This window comes from Aquarana catesbeiana, linkage group LG01 (genome assembly GCF_042186555.1).
Source record: "Aquarana catesbeiana isolate 2022-GZ linkage group LG01, ASM4218655v1, whole genome shotgun sequence".
Taxonomy (NCBI): Eukaryota; Metazoa; Chordata; class Amphibia; order Anura; family Ranidae; genus Aquarana; species Aquarana catesbeiana.
In genome coordinates, this window is record NC_133324.1 from 2,162,734 (window position 1) to 2,180,854 (window position 18,121).

Below are 18,121 nucleotides of genomic sequence, written 5' to 3' on the forward strand. Positions count from 1 at the left end.
TGCCCATCAAATGCTGCCACTGTGCCCATCAAAAGCTGCCACTGTGCCCATCAAAAGCTGCCACTGTGCTCAACAAACACAGCCACTGTGCCCATCAAAAGCTGCCACTGTGCCCATCAAAAGCTGCCACTGTGCTCATCAAACGCAGCCACTGTGCCCATCAAAAGCTGCCACTGTGCTCAACAAACACAGCCACTGTGCCCATCAAAAGCTGCCACTGTGCCCATCAAAAGCTGCCACTGTGCTCATCAAACGCAGCCACTGTGCCCATCAAATGCAGCCACTGTGCCCATCAAATGCAGCCACTGTGCCCATCAAAAACAACCACTGTGCCCATCAAAAGCTGCCACTGTGCTCATCAAACGCAGCCACTGTGCCCATCAAACGCAGCCACTGTGCCCATCAAAAACAACCACTGTGCCCATCAAAAGCTGCCACTGTGCTCATCAAACACAGCCACTGTGCCCATCAAAAGCTGCCACTGTGCTCATCAAACGCAGCCACTGTGCCCATCAAACGCAGCCACTGTGCCCATCAAAAACAACCACTGTGCCCATCAAAAGCTGCCACTGTGCCCATCAAACACAGCCACTGTGCCCATCAAAAGCTGCCACTGTGCTCATCAAATGCAGCCACTGTGCCCATCAAACGCAGCCACTGTGCCCATCAAAAACAACCACTGTGCCCATCAAAAGCTGCCACTGTGCTCATCAAACACAGCCACTGTGCCCATCAAACACAGCCACTGTGCCCATCAAACCTTCCACTGTGCCCATCAAATGCAGCCACTGTGCCCATCAAACGCAGCCACTGTGCCCATCAAAAACAGCCACCATGCCCATCAAAAGCTGCCACTGTGCTCATCAAACACAGCCACTGTGCCCATCAAACACAGCCACTGTGCCCATCAAACACAGCCACTGTGCTCATCAAACACAGCCACTGTGCCCATCAAAGCTGACACTGTGCATATCAAACACAGCCACTGTGCCCATCAAACACAGCCACTGTGCCCATCAAAAGCTGCCACTGTGCCCATCAAATACTGCCACTGTGCTCATCAAACACAGCCACTGTGCCCATCAAAGCTGACACTGTACATATCAAACACAGCCACTGTGCCCATCAAAAACAGCCACTGTGCCCATCAATGCTGCCACTGTGCCCATCAAAAGCTGCCACTGTGAACATCAAATGCAGCCACTGTGCCCATCAAACGCTGCCACTGTGCCCATCAAAAGCTGCCACTGTGCCCATCAAATGTAGCCACTGTGCCCATCAAACGCTGCCACTGTGCCCATCAAAAGCTGCCACTGTGCCCATCAAATGCAGTCACTGTGCCATTAAATGCTGCCACTGTGCCCATCAAATGCTGCCACTGTGCCCATCAAAGCTGCCACTGTGCCCATCAAATGCAGCCACTGTGCCATTAAACGCAGCCACTGTGCCATTAAACGCAGCCAGTGTGCCCATCAAAAGCTGCCACTGTGCCCATCAAACACAGCCACTGTGCCCATCAAACGCAGCCAATGTGCCCATCAAACCTTCCACTGTGCCCATCAAACGCAGCCACTGTGCCATTAAATGCAGCCACTGTGCCATTAAACGCAGCCACTGTGCCCATCAAACGCAGCCACTGTGCCCATCAAAGCTGTCACTGTGCCCATCAAATGCAGCCACTGTGCCATTAAACGCAGCCACTGTGCCATTAAAAGCAGCCAGTGTGCCCATCAAAAGCTGCCACTGTGCCCATCAAACGCAGCCAATGTGCCCATCAAACCTTCCACTGTGCCCATCAAACGCAGCCACTGTGCCATTAAATGCAGCCACTGTGCCCATCAAACGCAGCCACTGTGCCCATCAAAGCTGTCACTGTGCCCATCAAATGCAGCCACTGTGCCCATCAAAGCTGCCACTGTGCCCATCAGTAGCTGCCACTGTGCCCATTAAATGCAGCCACTGTGCCCATCAAAGCTGTCGCTGTGCCCATCAAACGCAGCCAGTGTGCCCATCAAAAGCACAATGGGGTGGCAGCGTTTGAGCTGGCTTTCACTCATGTGTATAGAAAATGACATCCTAAAAAACGTTGACTTCAAGCCAATCATAAAGGAATTCTCTACAAAGAAGTATCACAAATGTAATAAATAATTTGTGTTTTGTCCCATTTCAATCTGTCATTTCTTCTTTTTCAATTTCTTGCTTTTCAAGCTCCTGTTATATTGTCCAAACGTTGTGTTAATGTTTAAACACTGATTTTGTTGGAAGTACCAATAAATATATCCTTATTGATCATTTGCATTTTTATTCTGGTGCGTGATTGTGTAGACAAGACCCCAGTGTATTGCCCGGGGGGCTCTAATGCTCTTATGATGGCCCTGGTTCCCCCTCCCCCCTCAATCCTAGTTTAAGGACTCCTCCAACCTTCCCATAAACTTCTCCTCCAGCACAGCAGACCCCCCTTCCATTCAGCAGAAAGTTTGTGCCCCAATTGATTAATTGAACGTTTCTATTCTGTATGAAATTAGATCTTCATATTTTAGCACAGTTCTCATTCTGTTATTGATTTCATTGGTTATAGCTGTAAATGCATTGGCTAGCTGGACTCTATAGATTAAAGGTTGTAATCACTTATGGTATATTTCGTGAGGTAGGTAGAAATCGCCTTATCACAAGTCGGCCCATCACTCCTCCTTACACCAGGTCTTTAACCATCCCCCAGTACAGAGCTTCCCCCTCCTCCCACACTCCCCCTTGTACAGAGCTTCCTCCTCCTCCCACACTCCCCCTTGCACAGAGCTCCTCTCCCACATCACCCCCATCCCCCAGTACAGAGCTTCCCCCTCCTCCCACACTCCCCCTTGTACAGAGCTCCTCTCCCACATCACCCCCCATCCCCCAGTACAGAGCTTCCCCCTCCTCCCACACTCCCCCTTGCACAGAGCTCCTCTCCCACATCACCCCCATCCCCCAGTACAGAGCTTCCCCCTCCTCCCACACTCCCCCTTGTACAGAGCTCCTCTCCCACATCACCCCCATCCCCCAGTACAGAGCTTCCCCCTCCTCCCACACTCCCCCTTGTACAGAGCTCCTCTCCCACATCACCCCCCATCCCCCAGTACAGAGCTTCCCCCTCCTCCCACACTCCCCCTTGTACAGAGCTCCTCTCCCACATCACCCCCCACCCCCATCCCCCAGTACAGAGCTTCCCCCTCCTCCCACACTCCCCCTTGTACAGAGCTTCCCCCTCCTCCCACACTCCCCCTCGCACAGAGCTCCTCTCCCACATCACCCCCATCCCCCAGTACAGAGCTTCCCCCTCCTCCCACACTCCCCCTTGTACAGAGCTCCTCTCCCACATCACCCCCCACCCCCCAGTACAGAGCTTCCCCCTCCTCCCACACTCCCCCTTGTACAGAGCTCCTCTCCCACATCACCCCCCATCCCCCAGTACAGAGCTTCCCCCTCCTCCCACACTCCCCCTTGTACAGAGCTCCTCTCCCACATCACCCCCCATCCCCCAGTACAGAGCTTCCCCCTCCTCCCACACTCCCCCTTGTACAGAGCTCCTCTCCCACATCACCCCCCACCCCCATCCCCCAGTACAGAGCTTCCCCCTCCTCCCACACTCCCCCTTGTACAGAGCTTCCCCCTCCTCCCACACTCCCCCTCGCACAGAGCTCCTCTCCCACATCACCCCCATCCCCCAGTACAGAGCTTCCCCCTCCTCCCACACTCCCCCTTGTACAGAGCTCCTCTCCCACATCACCCCCCATCCCCCAGTACAGAGCTTCCCCCTCCTCCCACACTCCCCCTTGTACAGAGCTCCTCTCCCACATCACCCCCCACCCCCATCCCCCAGTACAGAGCTTCCCCCTCCTCCCATACTCCTCCTTGTACAGAGCTCCTCTCACATCACCCACCCCCCACTACAGAGCTTCCCCCTCCTCCCACACTCCCCCTTGTACAGAGCTTCTCTTCCACATCGCCCACCCCCCCACCCCCCAGTACAGAGCTTCCCCCTCCTCCCACACTCCCCCTTGTACAGAGCTCCTCTCCCACATCACCCCCATCCCCCAGTACAGAGCTTCCCCCTCCTCCCACACTCCCCCTTGTACAGAGCTCCTCTCCCACATCACCCCCCCATCCCCCAGTACAGAGCTTCCCCCTCCTCCCACACTCCCCCTTGTACAGAGCTCCTCTCCCACATCACCCCCCATCCCCCAGTACAGAGCTTCCCCCTCCTCCCACACTCCCCCTTGTACAGAGCTCCTCTCCCACATCACCCCCCACCCCCATCCCCCAGTACAGAGCTTCCCCCTCCTCCCACACTCCCCCTTGTACAGAGCTTCCCCCTCCTCCCACACTCCCCCTCGCACAGAGCTCCTCTCCCACATCACCCCCATCCCCCAGTACAGAGCTTCCCCCTCCTCCCACACTCCCCCTTGTACAGAGCTCCTCTCCCACATCACCCCCCATCCCCCAGTACAGAGCTTCCCCCTCCTCCCACACTCCCCCTTGTACAGAGCTCCTCTCCCACATCACCCCCCACCCCCATCCCCCAGTACAGAGCTTCCCCCTCCTCCCATACTCCTCCTTGTACAGAGCTCCTCTCACATCACCCACCCCCCAGTACAGAGCTTCCCCCTCCTCCCACACTCCCCCTTGTACAGAGCTTCTCTTCCACATCGCCCACCCCCCCACCCCCCAGTACAGAGCTTCCCCCTCCTCCCACACTCCCCCTTGTACAGAGCTCCTCTCCCACATCACCCCCATCCCCCAGTACAGAGCTTCCCCCTCCTCCCACACTCCCCCTTGTACAGAGCTCCTCTCCCACATCACCCCCCCATCCCCCAGTACAGAGCTTCCCCCTCCTCCCACACTCCCCCTTGTACAGAGCTCCTCTCCCACATCACCCCCCATCCCCCAGTACAGAGCTTCCCCCTCCTCCCACACTCCCCCTTGTACAGAGCTTCCCCCTCCTCCCACACTCCCCCTCGCACAGAGCTCCTCTCCCACATCACCCCCATCCCCCAGTACAGAGCTTCCCCCTCCTCCCACACTCCCCCTTGTACAGAGCTCCTCTCCCACATCACCCCCCATCCCCCAGTACAGAGCTTCCCCCTCCTCCCACACTCCCCCTTGTACAGAGCTCCTCTCCCACATCACCCCCCACCCCCATCCCCCAGTACAGAGCTTCTCCCTCCTCCCATACTCCTCCTTGTACAGAGCTCCTCTCACATCACCCACCCCCCCCACCCCCCAGTACAGAGCTTCCCCCTCCTCCCACACTCCCCCTTGTACAGAGCTTCTCTTCCACATCGCCCACCCCCCCACCCCCCCGTACAGAGCTTCCCCCTCCTCCCACACTCCCCCTTGTACAGAGCTCCTCTCCCACATCACCCCCATCCCCCAGTACAGAGCTTCCCCCTCCTCCCACACTCCCCCTTGTACAGAGCTCCTCTCCCACATCACCCCCCCATCCCCCAGTACAGAGCTTCCCCCTCCTCCCACACTCCCCCTTGTACAGAGCTCCTCTCCCACATCACCCCCCACCCCCATCCCCCAGTACAGAGCTTCCCCCTCCTCCCATACTCCTCCTTGTACAGAGCTCCTCTCACATCACCCACCCCCCCCCCACCCCCCAGTACAGAGCTTCCCCCTCCTCCCACACTCCCCCTTGTACAGAGCTTCTCTTCCACATCGCCCACCCCCCCACCCCCCAGTACAGAGCTTCCCCCTCCTCCCACACTCCCCCTTGTACAGAGCTCCTCTCCCACATTACCCACCCCCAGTACAGAGCTTCCCCTCCTCCCAAGTTGGGAGGTAGAGAAGAGGGATGAAGAAAGAGAATTTAAGAGGGAGGACCTAACCCCGGAGATAGTAGGAACCTGACTTACATAATTACATTTTGTTCTTGTGGCTCTTCTGTAATCAGTGGAGCAGCTTGTGATTACTTTTGGGTTTGATTGGTTCCACCTGTCTTCTGAAGCTATCAGAATGTAGTGGGTGGGTGAGTCAAATGAGCAGCCTGAATATTTATGTGGCTCCAGCCAATCCCTGGTGGAGTGTGCCCAGATGGTGGCTGGGAAGGGGTATAAATAGTTTGGAGCCTGAGAGAGCAGGGTTCTTTTCCAGGAGGAGAAGTTCTGATTGCTGCCCTTCTAGGAGTTCAGCTGAAGATTCCTCCAGTCTCAATGAGGTCCAAGCTGTGCATAGCTGGGGGGTCTAACCTGCTGCAATTTCTTTTTGAAGAGATAGGTTTCAATAGGGATCCTGTCTGGAAGCTTCACTGCTGAGACTGTAGGGAGTCTGGAGGGAGGCCTCCAAGTCCCAGGGACACTGTCAGACCAGAGAGAGGGGTCCTAGTGACTGTGGCTGCTGGTAACCCCTTGTGCACTAATACTAAGGCTTGCCTGGCCTGGAGCATTACTTATGATATACCAGGCTTGTCCATTTCTTTGCTACTGTTGAAGGGACTGTGCTAGGAATTATCCGCAAAGAGAAGAGTGCCCCATCCAAGATATTCTGCAATGAACTTTAAAAAGGAAACTCCCTAGACAGTTTACTGAGCCAGAGTAGTGAATGTTGCTGATTGCCTGGCTGCCACTACACAACTGGTAAAAACCAAATCAGCGGCCATTGTGGGGATTAGTGCCACAGAGTGATTTTTTATACATTTTGGAATGCATTCAGATCTTTTTTAAAACAATCTACTGAGCGGGAGTCTATTTCACATCTTCACAGCTCTTACTATGAAGAAGCCTTTCTGTATCTCGAGGATAAATCTTGAAAAGTCCAAGACAGATAAGAAGCCAGGGGCTGACAGCACGCTACTTATAACTCAAATATGACCATTGGGTAAAGTGACCACTGACTTAGGCTAAGAGGTTATCAAATTGGACCCAAACAACGCTCTCCTTTGTAAATAGGAAGTTCCAACTTTTCAGCATGCTCGAAAAAATAAATGTAATGGAGAAAACATATTTCTAGAAATAAAGAAATTATATGTATACTCATGTGTAAACTGATATATGTCATGTGACTTCCATTAACAGATATGGCTGGATGGCCATCTCTGATTGCACAGGTGCCATCTCTATGACTGCTGGGTGACCCCAGTGCAATTCCAGAGACCAGCTCTTCTGTATCTCTTCCATCAACTCCTGCAGAGTTTACGGCTTTCCAGCACTTACCCTGAACAAGTCTCTGTTTTGTATGTAAGACATGACATTACACAGATGTCCTTTCTCTGCATATATTCCTAAGAGAACATTGGCCTATAGTCTCTCTATTGGCATTATGTTCTCCAATTTGAAGTCGCTTTGCATGCTAGGATCCAACAAAATCATCAATGCATAACTGACCAGAACGCTCACCATGATCTCCATGCAGACCAAAACCACCACCACCATCTTCATGCTGACCAGAATCACCACCTTCATATCCTCACTGACCAGAACCACTACCAGGATCTCTATACACACCAAAACCACCACCTCCATCTCCATGCTGACCAGAACCACTACCACTATCTCCATGTTTACTAAAACCACACTTCCATCTTGATGCTAAGGATAACCACCATCTCCATGCTGAACCAGAACCAGCACCACAATCTCCATGCTGACCAAAATGTTGACCAGCATCTCCACACTGACCAAAACCACTACCACTATCTCCATGTTGACTTGAACCACCACCACTAACTTGATGCTAACCAGAACCACTACCATCTCCATACTAACCAGAACCGCCACCTCCATATACATGCGAACCAGAACCACACCACCAACTGGATGCTGACCAGAACTACCTCCACCATGTTCACACTGATCAGAACCACCACTATGTTGATTAGGCCAATCAGGCGAAAACAATACTTGGAACACAACCGGGTTTTGGTTCATCAAAGTCCATGTGATTGCTTTAAGTGTCTAATAGGTGGTTTCAGCCTACTAAAATCAGCATTGCCCCAAAGTCCTTTCTGTTTTTGAGGAACAGCCAGTGACCCTTTACTTACCTGCTGAGATAGACAGAGAAGACATCTTCTGGAATTAAGTCTTCACTCCACATGTTATCGAACACAGGATGCGTCCCAGATACTGAAAGACTGGGATACCCCAACCCCAAGATCCCGTCAAAGTGAGAGTAGAAGAGGAAAATGGACTCTGTTTCAGTTAGAACCAGAGCTTGTTTCTGAACCGCAATATTCGCCACCTTATAGAGGAGAGAAAGTGTTAGATGTGATTGTAATATATCAAAAGCAATGAAACACAGAATCTGGAACACTTACAGCAGATCATAGTGTAAAATAATACCCTGGCCTAGAACTGGCCACACTAACAGACTTTAGGTGACCCCTAAGCCTGACTTTGCAGCATTTACTACACCCAAATACTGAATGGTGCTGTCCACAGGCTTCACATAGACTCCCCCAGGAGACAGAAGGACGTTGCTGTCGGGCAGCCTGACAGAGGGTAAAGGGTTAGGAAACACTTTTATGAAATGCTGTTATCAGTTTGCAAAATTATAATGAGCCATTTCCATAGTGAATTTTCTGCTGCAGAGCTCATCAAAGGAAAAAGAGACCTCTCTAAATGTCTTTCATAGTCTTATATCTAATGTGCCCAATAAAGGTAACTGGTAACCCACACGCCATCCTCCTTGTACTCTCAGGACCCAACCAACACACACAGTGGTTCCTGGTATGGATAACATCGCTCTCAATAATATTCACTATATTAATACACCAAATATAACAGACTAAGCTTTCATCTATTGTTGATGCTTCAGCTAGCACATAGGGCAGGGAGACCTAACCCTAAGAAAGATCCCAAAGATGGCCTTTGTCCCGGGGACATTCTATCATTGTGGAGGTTCATTGCTCATCAGAACCCATAAAGTGTTCCATTCAGATGCTCCTACCTGCACCGTGTCATATGCCAGAGCTCCACTTATCCTGCCTGTGCCATAGGAGATGGAGACTATCTGAGTGGATGGTTGAAAGCTGGAGGAAATGTGAGGATTAAACCTGTGATGATTTGCTGAAGGGAAAAAGACAAAACATTTATATACATGTCATAGGCACACTTTATTTCGGTATGACGTGTCATTTACTATAACAACTGTTTTTTTTTATCACTCAAAGTAACAAAGAGCAATGGTTCTAGTTTAGTGAACTGAACCTTTTATAAATATATACTGTATGTAGCGCCCTCCTAGTTTAGCGCAGGCTGCTAGGTACATTTAGTTCGGCTCCTCTGTAATCAGTGGAGTAAGGGTTGATTGTTTAGGTCTGCTCGATGTCTCACAGGCTGCTTCTGAGGATTCTAGAATTATAGTGGGAGGAAGAACAGTGTAGGAAGCCTGAATATTTATGGGTCTCCAGCCAATCCCTGGGGAGGTGTGCCCAGAAGGTGGTGGAAGAGCATATAAATAGACTGGGGCCTGAGGCAGAGAAGCAGAGTTTCTGGGTCCAGCCCTGCTGGAGGAGACCCCTGTTCAGGGGGACTCTGTCCCAGGGGCAGATTTCTGGAAGGATAGATCAGGAAGACACTGAGGTTCCAGCTAGGCTTATGTATAGATAGGAAGGAAGAGGATATATTGGACTTTAATGGTACCGTATATCAACTGATGCTAAACAGTCAGAAGTAAAATATTTAAAGAAATTTATCACAAAAATACATATAATGACAGATTTACAGATTAAAACAAATAGTGATAATCAAGGCAAAATTCTAAAGTTGCACCAGATCGTGACAACTAGAACATAGAAAACATCTGTATATTAGATGCTCTACATGTTTCGCGGGTTTACATTAGCCGCTTCTTCAGGAGATTTCTACAGTTAGATGGTGATTAAAAGATGATTATCACATAACTATGAAAGTAGAGAAATTACATATTAGTCACAAAATACAGTGAACAGATATGAGTACTTTATGTATACATATAATAGCATCTGTTGTGCATCCCCCAATGTTCAATTGTCTTACCAAGAGGTGTTGGATTGCCAGGGGCCCAAGGAAAGATGACCCACCACAGAGGGCACAGGAGCCCGCTGAGAGGCTTAGTTGAGGGGCCTATTTGCAAGCTTAAGTGCAGGGATCAAGTTGGGGCTGGAGAAGCTCACTGGAAAGAGCCAGGAGGAAGTTGGTGGGAGAGAGTCCAGCTGTCCTAAGGAGGTGTAAGCCTATTTCTCCCTCACTAGGAAGAGCCTGGTGGATATTGGCAGGGAGCAACTGATAAACCTGTGGCTAAGTGAGTAAGCAACCTCATTGCTGAGGAGCCAGTGACAGTGTGTAGCTTTAAACTCTGGGTGGAGTACTAGTCACTATCAGCATAGAGATCCTGAGGGACTTTCACTCTGGATACTGTACAGCCAGAAGCTAAGGAGTCCCCAAGTTGTCCAGTTCTACAGTTTTTGGGGGTATCTCCTTCTCCCTCTCCCTATCCCAGTTCATAATTCCCAATAAAAACCCTAAAAGAACCCCTAGGCCCAGACTATTTTTGAGCAAATAGAAGAATGAAGAAAATGCTGTGTGCCTGGCTGTGTGTGCTCTAAGTGGGGGAAATGGCACTGTTTTTACAAGCGGGTCCTATGGGGGTGCAGTACATCTAGTTTATACATATCACAGATTGGCTGGTATGGCAAGTAGAAGAAGAAACCATAAAATGTCCCCAGAGGATAAAGGATGTCCCATTATAGGTCAGGTCACAGAGACTCCTACATAGTGGTACAAAGCCCCGTACGGGTGCCGTCCAGTGAAGCTCTCCTAGGTTTCTTTCTGTCTCTGACATGTCACCGGACTCAACCAGGGAAACCCGGGGAGGACTTTCCCTCACTCTGCCGGGCATTGCTCTGGTGTCTGGTTTTTGCTAAGGCGGGGGGGGGGGGGGGTGGGGTGAGGGGAGAATTTGGTATTGAGGGAAATTTGGATGTGGGAGGGGATTGATTGCTTGAGGGGGAGGGGGGATTTTTGATATTAGAATTGCTTGGGGTGGTGGGGTAAGGCAAAAGGGGATTTTGTTTTGTATGCTGGATTGAAGGTTACACACACCTGACCCCTGCACTCTGGACACTGGGTTATATTTTACATACTTTGACATCTGCATTCCCTTAGTTACATACTCCAGAGTGCCCTGTACTCTGGATACCAGGTGATACATGACATCATCTGACCCCTGCACTCTGCGTATTATGTGCCCCTAAACCTGGCACTCTGTGCATTACACACTCCTGACCCTTGTGCTCCATGCATTACAAACACCTGACCCCTGCACTCTGTGTGTTACACCCCTCTGACCCCTGAAATCTGAATACTGGGTAGTGCATTACATACTTTAATGCCTGAGCCCTATGTTACATATTCCTAAACTATTTTACATGCTTCTACCTCCTGCACTCTGCATATTACATACTCCTGTCTGCTGCACCCAATATACTCTACTGTACATTATATACTCCTTACTCCATGTTCTGGACACCTGGCAATACATGACATAATCTGACCCCTGCACTCTGCATGTTACATACTCCTGACTGCTACACCCAATATACTCTACTGTACATTATATACTCCTTACTCCATGTTCTGGACACCTGGCAATACATGACATAATCTGACCCCTGCACTCTGCATGTTACATACTCCTGACTGCTGCACCCAATATACTCTACTGTACATTATATACTCCTTACTCCATGTTCTGGACACCTGGCAATACATGACATAATCTGACTCCTGCACTCTGCATGTTACATACTCCTGACTGCTGCACCCAATATACTCTACTGTACATTATATACTCCTTACTCCATGTTCTGGACACCTGGCAATACATGACATAATCTGACTCCTGCACTCTGCATGTTACATACTCCTGACTGCTGCACCCAATATACTCTACTGTACATTATATACTCCTTACTCCATGTTCTGGACACCTGGCAATACATGACATAATCTGACCCCTGCACTCTGCATGTTACATACTCCTGACTGCTGCACCCAATATACTCTACTGTACATTATATACTCCTTACTCCGTGCTCTGGACACCTGGCGATACATGACATAATCTGACCCCTGCACTCTGCATGTTACATACTCCTGACTGCTGCACCCAATATACTCTACTGTACATTATATACTCCTTACCCTGTGCTCTGGACACCTGGCGATACATGACATAATCTGACCCCTGCACTCTGCATGTTACATACTCCTGACTGCTGCACCCAATATACTCTACTGTACATTATATACTCCTTACCCTGTGCTCTGGACACCTGGCGATACATGACATAATCTGACCCCTGCACTCTGCATGTTACATACTCCTGACTGCTGCACCCAATATACTCTACTGTACATTATATACTCCTTACCCTGTGCTCTGGACACCTGGCGATACATGACATAATCTGACCCCTGCACTCTGCATGTTACATACTCCTGACTGCTGCACCCAATATACTCTACTGTACATTATGTACTCCTTACTCCGTGCTCTGGACACCTGGCGATACATGACATAATCTGACCCCTGCACTCTGCATGTTACATACTCCTGACTGCTGCACCCAATATACTCTACTGTACATTATATACTCCTTACCCCGCGCTCTGCATGGTTCACACCTCTGAGTCCCACAATCTTTGAGTTTTATACTTCTAAGGTCTGTCACTCCTCTGAGGCACCTCCATCTCTTACTATATACAGTATATACTATGAATACTTTCCATGGTATATCAGACTGCAGCACAAAGAACTCATTTCTGTCACATTATTTCAAGCAGAACATATGAAGGAAAGTCCAAGAAGGAGGAAGATGATAATTTCCATATCTGGTGTCACCAGACCGACTTACTGCAAGCTGCACTGGAGCAGGAGACGGAGGGAACCCACAGATCCGCAGATCCCGTGTCAAACACAACCCAGAAATCTTGGGGTGGAGTTCCAATGGAAATGGTGCCAAAGTATTCATTCTGTTTATTAGAGAAAAGGAGATAATGATACAGAGATTTCATTTTATTATCCCGAAAATACGGAAATAACGGAGACAATGATTCGTCATTCGTTGTCTTCCAGGAAGGATTTTATGAGCTCTGGTTGGATGGACACAAAAAGTAAAGCCACCACTCACATCCATATAGTCCACTAAAGGCTCCCTGGCTGCATCCTGCAGGACTGCGGAATAATGGAGAAGTCCATGTTCCAGTAATGTCCTCCTGATGGATTTCCCTCTGCTCAGGGGGACCCTGAAATGGAGAGAAGGAGGTCCACTTCACAACAGAACGCAGAGAGAATACAAAAATATTCAATTCTTGGTCTGTACATGGTGCCAACAATGCAGGCCGAGCTTTACATACTCTACATTTATATCAGCCCCTCACCCAAGGAGCTTACAATCTAAGTTCCCTATATCACATACACATACTGGAGCGGTCATCGGTCTCTGCATCCCTGGCTGTTTACAGACTTTGTACAGAAATCCAGATAAATCCCTGTAACTGCGAAAACGATGGAATTCCAAACTGACCCCAGGATCAGGAACGTCTCCTCGGGGGAGGGGCTTTAATCGTTGTGTGCCCCCCATATCAGAATGTCAGCAGATGAACGTCACGGACATCTCACCAACTATGACATCATCACTGACATTCACGATCATTAGTAAATCAGTGAGTGTAACTGTGCCGGGACATTAGAGTGTAAGCTCCTCTGTATAGAGACTGATGTGACTGTGGGGGAGGGGACATTAGAGTGTAAGCTCCTCTGTACAGAGACTGATGTGACTGTGGGGGGAGGGGACATTAGAGTGTAAGCTCCTCTGTATAGAGACTGATGTGACTGTGGGGGAGGGGACATTAGAGTGTAAGCTCCTCTGTATAGAGACTGATGTGACTGTGGGGGGAGGGGACATTAGAGTGTAAGCTCCTCTGTATAGAGACTGATGTGACTGTGGGGGAGGGGACATTAGAGTGTAAGCTCCTCTGTATAGAGACTGATGTGATGGGGGGAGGGGACATTAGAGTGTAAGCTCCTCTGTATAGAGACTGATGTGACTGTGGGGGAGGGGACATTAGAGTGTAAGCTCCTCTGTATAGAGACTGATGTGACTGTGTGGGGGAGGGGACATTAGAGTGTAAGCTCCTCTGTATAGAGACTGATGTGATGGGGGGAGGGGACATTAGAGTGTAAGCTCCTCTGTATAGAGACTGATGTGACTGTGGGGGGAGGGGACATTAGAGTGTAAGCTCCTCTGTATAGAGACTGATGTGACTGTGGGGGGAGGGGACATTAGAGTGTAAGCTCCTCTGTATAGAGACTGATGTGACTGTGGGGGAGGGGACATTAGAGTGTAAGCTCCTCTGTACAGAGACTGATGTGTGGGGGAGGGGACATTAGAGTGTAAGCTCCTCTGTATAGAGACTGATGTGACTGTGTGGGGGAGGGGACATTAGAGTGTAAGCTCCTCTGTATAGAGACTGATGTGATGGGGGGAGGGGACATTAGAGTGTAAGCTCCTCTGTATAGAGACTGATGTGACTGTGGGGGGAGGGGACATTAGAGTGTAAGCTCCTCTGTACAGAGACTGATGTGACTGTGGGGGGAGGGGACATTAGAGTGTAAGCTCCTCTGTACAGAGACTGATGTGACTGTGGGGGAGGGGACATTAGAGTGTAAGCTCCTCTGTATAGAGACTGATGTGACTGTGGGGGGAGGGGACATTAGAGTGTAAGCTCCTCTGTATAGAGACTGATGTGACTGTGGGGGAGGGGACATTAGAGTGTAAGCTCCTCTGTATAGAGACTGATATGACTGTGGGGGGAGGGGACATTAGAGTGTAAGCTCCTCTGTATAGAGACTGATGTGACTGTGGGGGAGGGGACATTAGAGTGTAAGCTCCTCTGTACAGAGACTGATGTGACTGTGGGGGAGGGGACATTAGAGTGTAAGCTCCTCTGTACAGAGACTTATGTGACTGTGGGGGAGGGGACATTAGAGTGTAAGCTCCTCTGTACAGAGACTGATGTGACTGTGGGGGGAGGGGACATTAGAGTGTAAGCTCCTCTGTACAGAGACTGATGTGACTGTGGGGGAGGGGACATTAGAGTGTAAGCTCCTCTGTATAGAGACTGATGTGACTGTGGGGGAGGGGACATTAGAGTGTAAGCTCCTCTGTATAGAGACTGATGTGACTGTGGGGGAGGGGACATTAGAGTGTAAGCTCCTCTGTACAGAGACTGATGTGACTGTGGGGGAGGGGACATTAGAGTGTAAGCTCCTCTGTATAGAGACTGATGTGACTGTGGGGGAGGGGACATTAGAGTGTAAGCTCCTCTGTACAGAGACTGATGTGACTGTGGGGGGAGGGGACATTAGAGTGTAAGCTCCTCTGTACAGAGACTGATGTGACTGTGGGGGGAGGGGACATTAGAGTGTAAGCTCCTCTGTATAGAGACTGATGTGACTGTGGGGGGAGGGGACATTAGAGTGTAAGCTCCTCTGTATAGAGACTGATGTGACTGTGGGGGGGAGGGGACATTAGAGTGTAAGCTCCTCTGTATAGAGACTGATGTGACTGTGGGGGGAGGGGACATTAGAGTGTAAGCTCCTCTGTACAGAGACTGATGTGACTGTGGGGGGAGGGGACATTAGAGTGTAAGCTCCTCTGTATAGAGACTGATGTGACTGTGGGGGAGGGGACATTAGAGTGTAAGCTCCTCTGTATAGAGACTGATGTGACTGTGGGGGTAGGGGACATTAGAGTGTAAGCTCCTCTGTATAGAGACTGATGTGACTGTGGGGGAGGGGACATTAGAGTGTAAGCTCCTCTGTACAGAGACTGATGTGACTGTGGGGGGAGGGGACATTAGAGTGTAAGCTCCTCTGTACAGAGACTGATGTGACTGTGGGGGGAGGGGACATTAGAGTGTAAGCTCCTCTGTATAGAGACTGATGTGACTGTGGGGGAGGGGACATTAGAGTGTAAGCTCCTCTGTACAGAGACTGATGTGACTGTGGGGGGAGGGGACATTAGAGTGTAAGCTCCTCTGTACAGAGACTGATGTGACTGTGGGGGAGGGGACATTAGAGTGTAAGCTCCTCTGTATAGAGACTGATGTGACTGTGGGGGAGGGGACATTAGAGTGTAAGCTCCTCTGTATAGAGACTGATGTGATGGGGGGAGGGGACATTAGAGTGTAAGCTCCTCTGTATAGAGACTGATGTGTGTGGGGGAGGGGACATTAGAGTGTAAGCTCCTCTGTATAGAGACTGATGTGTGGGGGGAGGGGAGATTAGAGTGTAAGCTCCTCTGTATAGAGACTGATGTGTGGGGGAGGGGACATTAGAGTGTAAGCTCCTCTGCTGCAGAGACTTATGTGACTGTGGGGGAGGGGACATTAGAGTGTAAGCTCCTCTGTATAGAGACTGATGTGACTGTGGGGGGAGGGGACATTAGAGTGTAAGCTCCTCTGTATAGAGACTGATGTGTGGGGGAGGGGACATTAGAGTGTAAGCTCCTCTGTACAGAGACTGATGTGACTGTGGGGGAGGGGACATTAGAGTGTAAGCTCCTCTGTATAGAGACTGATGTGACTGTGGGGGAGGGGACATTAGAGTGTAAGCTCTTCTGTACAGAGACTGATGTGATTGGCTCAGTGATCTCTGTACAGCACTCCAGTATATGTCGGAGCTATATAAATGTATAATAATAATAGTGGGGGAGGGGACATTAGAGTGTAAGCTCCTCTGGTACAAATGGTAGAATAATAATAGTGGGGGAGTGGACATTAGAGTGTAAGCTCCTCTGGTGCAGAGACTGATGTGATTGGCTCAGTGTTCTCTGTACAGCACTCCAGTATATGTCAGAGCTATATAAATGTATAATAATAATAGTGGGGGAGGGGACATTAGAGTGTAAGCTCCTCTGGTACAAATGGTAGAATAATAATAGTGTGTTGGGGATTTTGGAGTGTCAGCTGCTCTATATAATTCTGCTGTATACATCATAATGATATAGAAAGCCCATCTATATGTACTGATCCAATGTTAATAATCAGAAGAGGTTCTGGAACTTTTAGTACTTACCTGACTACAGCCTGGGACAGAGCGGCACTTAGAAGAAGTAGTAGTAATCTCATGGTGTGTGAGATGGAAGAATGAGGTGGGTGACGACCTTGGCAGCGGGTTATAAATGCTCTTGTTTGCTGTATCCTGGGTACATAGACTCACCCTTTCTCTGCTCCTACCTGGAAACATTTCTGTAAATTACTGATCCTTCCAACTATGATAACGATATAACAAATTGATCAGGATTGAACTGTGACGTGATAATAATTTTTTTTATAGGAGGATGATTATTACATGATACAAATATCTTCAACACGTGAGGGATGGTGGAGCTCAGCTATGGGGGATGGAGGAGCTTGGCTATGGGGGATGGAGGAGCTCCGCTATGGGGGGTGAAGGAGCTCATCTATGGGGGATGGAGGAGCTTGGCTATGGGGAATGGAGGATCTTGGCTATGAGGGATGGAGGAGCTCCGCTATGGGGGGTGAAGGAGCTCATCTATGGGGAATGGAGGACCTTGGCTATGGGGAATGGAGGATCTTGGCTATGAGGGATGGAGGAGCTCAGCTATAGGGGATGGAGGAGCTATGCTATGGGGGGTGGAGGAGCTCATCTATGGGTTGATGGAGGAGCTTGGCTATGGGGAATGGAGGAGCTTAGCTATGAGGGATGGAGGAGTTTGGCTATGGGGAATGGAGGAGCTTGGCTATGGGGGATGGAGGAGCTCCACTATGGGGGGTGGAGGAGCTCATCTATGGGGGATGGAGGAGCTTGGCTATGGGGAATGGAGGAGCTTGGCTATGAGGGATGGAGGAGCTCAGCTATGGGGAATGGAGGAGCTTGGCTATGGGGGATGGAGGAGTTTGGCTATGAGGGATGGAGGAGCTCAGCTATGGGGGATGGAGGAGCTTGGCTATGGGGGATGGAGGAGCTCCACTATGGGGGGTGGAGGAGCTCATCTATGGGGGATGGAGGAGCTTGGCTATGGGGAATGGAGGAGCTTGGCTATGAGGGATGGAGGAGCTCAGCTATGGGGGAT

At 49.9% G+C, this 18,121-nt stretch overlaps 1 protein-coding gene across 1 annotated transcript in view; it reads right to left on the minus strand.

Annotated features, from left to right (window-relative positions):
* LOC141129362 (pepsin A-like) overlaps window positions 1-17,235 on the minus strand; it is a 112,375-nt gene extending 95,140 nt beyond the window's left edge. The window contains exons 1-5 of the mRNA XM_073617358.1: window positions 17,101-17,235; window positions 13,151-13,265; window positions 12,875-12,992; window positions 8,926-9,044; window positions 8,021-8,217 (exon numbers count right to left, since the gene is read on the minus strand). Coding sequence (XP_073473459.1) covers window positions 8,021-8,217; window positions 8,926-9,044; window positions 12,875-12,992; window positions 13,151-13,265; window positions 17,101-17,153 — 602 coding nt within the window. The 5' untranslated portion in view covers window positions 17,154-17,235. The remainder of the gene's footprint in view (window positions 1-8,020; window positions 8,218-8,925; window positions 9,045-12,874; window positions 12,993-13,150; window positions 13,266-17,100) is intronic.
* Window positions 17,236-18,121: the final 886 nt, after the last annotated feature.